Source organism: Penaeus monodon, chromosome 19, assembly GCF_015228065.2.
Source record: "Penaeus monodon isolate SGIC_2016 chromosome 19, NSTDA_Pmon_1, whole genome shotgun sequence".
NCBI lineage: Eukaryota > Metazoa > Arthropoda > Malacostraca > Decapoda > Penaeidae > Penaeus > Penaeus monodon.
In genome coordinates this window covers 40,852,062-40,856,880 of record NC_051404.1, presented here as the reverse complement: position 1 = coordinate 40,856,880, position 4,819 = coordinate 40,852,062, and the positions used below count along the sequence as shown (strand labels likewise).

Below are 4,819 nucleotides of genomic sequence, written 5' to 3'. Positions count from 1 at the left end.
CGGGTAGAGGATGGGAAAAATGCTAAAAAAAGACCAAAATGACAGTATTAAGTAGAACTAGCATTTGGATTCTTTGATAGAGACGGAGCTAAATCAGATAAATCAGATAACTCAGAGGAACATATATAATTTGGCACAGGCATTACATTCAGTTCGTAAAAGAAGAATGAAAGAGGAAAGTAAAATAGAATAAGAGGGAAGAGATATGATAGGACAGAGGAGGAGACCAGTTAAGGCTATTTACGATCCATGTAGGTTTAAGGTCTATTTAAAGATTATTGTTTGTTTACGGTTTATATTTTTAGAAATTGAGGGAATGAATTTATATAAATGGAGAATAAATTGATGACAGTATTGAAGGATTTTACTTTATTCATATGTATATACCAATAAGACTAAATTAGGCGTAGGAGTATCTTTACAACATGCCGTTGTAAGGATCACAAACACTGCATCACGTGACCAACCTGCTGTCTGCTCCCCCAAAACACAGATGGAGCGAGATGACCGAGCCACGGAGGTGGATATCCTGAAAGAAAAGCTCGAGAAGGCACAGGCGCAGGTCACCCGAGCCCAGGATGAGAAGGAGACCGCTAACCGAGAGTTTGAAAGGGCTCTTGAGAAATGTGACAAGTATGGGGCCCCCCTTTTCCCTTCCTCTGTGTGCATGTAATGTGACTGCTATATAATAGTGTAGACCGTAGGCATCTAGTCCGATCTGTAGGTGCGTAGGACTCTGATGTTTTTATAGGATTGGGATTTGTAGTTTTCAAAGTGCATCAGTTATACTAAGTTATCCATACCATTACTTGTAAATGTTTCCCTTTTTTCAGCATGGCAGAAAAATATTATATCTCTATCACCAATGATTAATCAATTTCTTAACGTTTTATCCCCACGACAGATCCCAAAGCGAGAACTACCGGCTACAAACTAGACTGGAATCCGCACAAGCAGAACAAGAACGCCTTCAGGTCGAAATCGAGAAGACGCAAATCCTCTTCAATAAGATTAAAGACGAAAAGGTTAAGCTTCAAGAAGACTACGACCGCATCCAGGAGGCGTACGATCGGTCAAGTCTCCAGTGCATTCGGGCGAAGGAGGCAGAGGAGAAGTTGAAGGAGGAGATAGAGAGATTAAACGTGGACATAACGATCATCAAGGAGCGTTATGATAAGACGAGTGTTGAGCTCCGACGCGTGGGAAGCGAGAAGGAGAAATTACAAAATGACGTCGACCAACTGACGTTCGAATTAGAAAGAGCCCAAGCCCAGTATGGCAAGGCACAGAACAGCCAGGAAAAGAACCAAGAGGAAATTGCTAGATTGCAGATAGAAGTAGAAAAATATAAAGACAAATACGAAAGGAACACCATGGAGCTCTCTAAAGCCAGGAGTGAAAAGGAGAAGTTGCAACAGGAGTGCGAGAACGTCCAGGCAGAGATGGACCGCGTCTTGGTCAGGATGGGTAAATATCAGGACAACACCGAGCGGACCAAAGAAGACTATGAGATGCTAAAGATCGAGATAGAAAGAGTGAAGGACAAGCTAGAGAAAACGCAGATGGACTTGGAGCGAGAAGCTAAGCTGCGAGAGAAGTACGAGACGGAGGTGACTAAGCTGAAGACTGACATGGACAAAGCAGACCAACAGAGAGGTAAATATCAGCTTGACTCAGAGAAGAACAAGCAGGACGTAGAGAAGTTCACGAGTGAAAACGAACGGTTACGGGAACGTTATGACGTGAGCCAGGTTGAACTACAGAAAGCGAAGCTCCTGAATGAGAAATTGTCAGAAGAACTGGATGGTTTGAAATCAGAGCTCGACAGAACGCAATCCAGAGTAGGGAAGTACACAAGCAGCCAGGAGAAGTACGAAGGGGAGCTTGAACGAGCGAACATCGAAGTGGAGAAGATGAAAGACAAATACGAAAGAGCCCAGATCGAATGTACAAAATCACAACAGAAGGTGGAGAAACTGGAGAGTGAGAACGAGAGGCTCAAGAGCGACCTTCAGATGAGCCAGAATCAACTCGAGCGTTTCCTCACGGCCCAAGACAGGAACAAGACCGAGGTTGAAAAGACCTCCATAGAGATAGAGAAATTAAAAGACAAACTAGACCGTGCTCAGGCTGACTTCACTCGTGCTCAGGCCGGAAGGGAAAAGGCTGAGCTAGAAGTCCAACGACTGACGCACGAGATGGAGAGATCGCAACAGCACATGTCTAAATACCAAGAGAGCAATGAATCAGCCAAAATTGAGTTCGAGAGAATGTCTGTTGAACTCGAGAAGTTACACGAACGATTAGAAAAGTCTCAGACAGAACTCAGAAGAGCAAATGACACCAAAGAAAAATTAGAAATGGAGAACAAAAAATTCAAGAGAGATCTGGACGAAGCAAAGGGCATGGTGAATAAGGCCTCAGACTATCAACAAAGGTCCAACACAGATCTCGAAAAATGTAAAGAAGAGATCATACGTTTGAACAAGGAACTAGAGAGAGCTAGAGACGAGCTCAGTAAAGTCGGAACAGAAAAGGAGAGACTAAATACGACACAAGAGAAACGCGAGAAGATGATCAGCAAACTCGAGACGGACCTCAAGCAGTTGCAGACTGAAAGAGACCAGCTTGTGAAACAGCTAGAGAAGTCCCAAGACATGCTCCTGAACTTCCAACAGGAGCTGAAGCAGTCAGAATCAGACTTACAAAAGTTTAAGGACGAGAACAAGCGAATAAAATCAGAGCTGAACAACACCACGAAAGAGATGGAGCAAGGGGCCAAAGAAATGTTGGAAGGCAGAGAAAAGGAGATCCAAAGGCTGCAAGGGCAACTCTCAGCCAAAGAAAAGGAGTTCAATGCCCTGCGAGCCGAGGCGGAAAAGGAGGTGCAGCGGCTTCAGCAGGAGGTCCAAAAGGCTCAGCAGGTGGCACAGGCCGCTCAAAAGGAGGCAGGGTTAATCCAGAAGGAGGCTGAGAAGGAGCTTAAGAACTTGATCATTCAGTTGCAAGGCAAAGAGAAGGAGCTGGGGGTCATGCGCAGCGAGGCAGAGAAGGGAAGACTGCGGGCTGAAAAGGCAGAGCGAGATGTTGCAGAGCTGAAAAAACAGGTAGAGGATCATGCTGTAAAGGGAGAGGGCGAGAGCGCCAAACTTCAGCAAACTATCTCCTCAGAGAAACAGAGAGCAGATCAGGCAGAACGCGCTGTGCAGGAAATGCAGAAGCAAATGCAGACCATGGCTCAAGACAACCAAAAAATAAATCAGCAAGTGCAACAGCTGAATCAACAAAATCAGGACCTTAACAAACAGATTGCAGACACGAACAAACAAAATCAACATTTACAGCAACAAAATCAAACGCTACAAAAACAAGCACAACAAACACAACAACAGCTTCAAGAACAGACCCAAAAAATACAACAGTTACTCCAACAAACACACGAACAGCAGCAGATCATACAAAACCAAAGCAACAACCCGAAAGACAGCCAGGAGATACAGAGGTTGAAGGCAGACTTGAACAAAGCCAATACAGAGTTGAAGAATTCAGCTGTTGAAAAGCAAAGGCTTCAGAGTCAGCTCGAGTTGCTGGTGACAGAGCTGGAGAGAAAGCAGGTCAGTTGGGGGAATGGAGGGACCAGAGATCAAAGTCCGTTCAGTTTGATGCATCCGCTGCGTGACTTCTTGTGTTCAGGTTCAGAGTCGGCATTGGGCATTGGTCGTACGTGCTTTCCTTTTTGTCTAATTAAAAAAATTATATATATTCAGAGTCACATTTGTTTATAGAATGTACTCCACTTATTTTACAATAAACAGTTGCAAATGTGGTTGCAAATCTGCATCAAATATCGACCTCAACCTTTGCACTCTTTTGTCACGGTGACCCTGTCTGACCTTTGTGTCCTTCCTTTATGTGTTCCCTCCCCCCAACCCCTTCCTTCATGCTCTGCCTTTTTATGAGCATTGTTATGTTTTGCCATAGGATCAGTCATGTGTGTTCATTGTGTTCTCGTTGTTCGATTCTCTGGTTTCTTTTCATTTTCCCCCAATTGATTTTTTCTTTTATTTTAAGTTTCATTCGTGTATTTTAAGTGTAGCAGTTGATGTTTTTTTATTGTTGTATTTCATTTCTTTGTTATTTCAGTGTAGTATAGATGTTTATCCTCTTCAGGGATGTCACGTATTCACGTAAGTTAAATGTTGAAATCTGCACACGATATGCAGTACAGGTGTTAAGTCCTCAGATTTTAAACTGAATTAACATCTCCTCTACAATTAAATTTACTTCTGAATGTTTTAGATTGTTTACTAAACATGATATTCACATCATACCATATCATCATTGATCATCAGAGAGAAAATCACTACACAATGTTATGTAGTTATTGTGAGAAATTAAAAAAAGAGCTGTTGAGTACATGAAAAGCTCTGCTATTCCCCCTTTTTACATTTCTATATGAATATTCAATTGCATGCGTGAATAATACTAAAAATATATATTCCTATGGACTAAAAAAGGGGGGGAATGTAAAGAAAGCAGAGCGTTTGTACTCATACAGCAATATATTTCCCCGTTTGCTGTAAGTCTATAATTTCTTTATGCCACTCTACACAGCTCGACTTGCACGAAGCCAACCAGAAGCTTCAAAACGGTGGACGGCCCAGCGAAGATTCTCAGATGATTAAGCGGCAACTGGACGATCAGATGAAGGTACGGCGCTCGTGAATAACGGCAGTGCGGGCGTGCTTTTGGGGTGGAAAAGGGAGAGTGAGAGGTTTGCGGGAGTTCGGATCAGGATGAGGCACCTTTTACTCTTTCT

At 43.1% G+C, this 4,819-nt stretch overlaps 1 protein-coding gene across 1 annotated transcript in view; it reads left to right on the top strand.

Moving 5' to 3' along the window:
* LOC119585239 (putative uncharacterized protein MYH16) overlaps positions 1–4,819 on the top strand; it is a gene marked incomplete at its 5' end in the record, with an annotated part of 81,296 nt that overhangs the window by 56,153 nt on the left and 20,324 nt on the right. Inside the window, 3 exon segments of the mRNA XM_037933898.1 lie at positions 494–633; positions 905–3,107; positions 4,615–4,710. Coding sequence (XP_037789826.1) covers positions 494–633; positions 905–3,107; positions 4,615–4,710 — 2,439 coding nt within the window.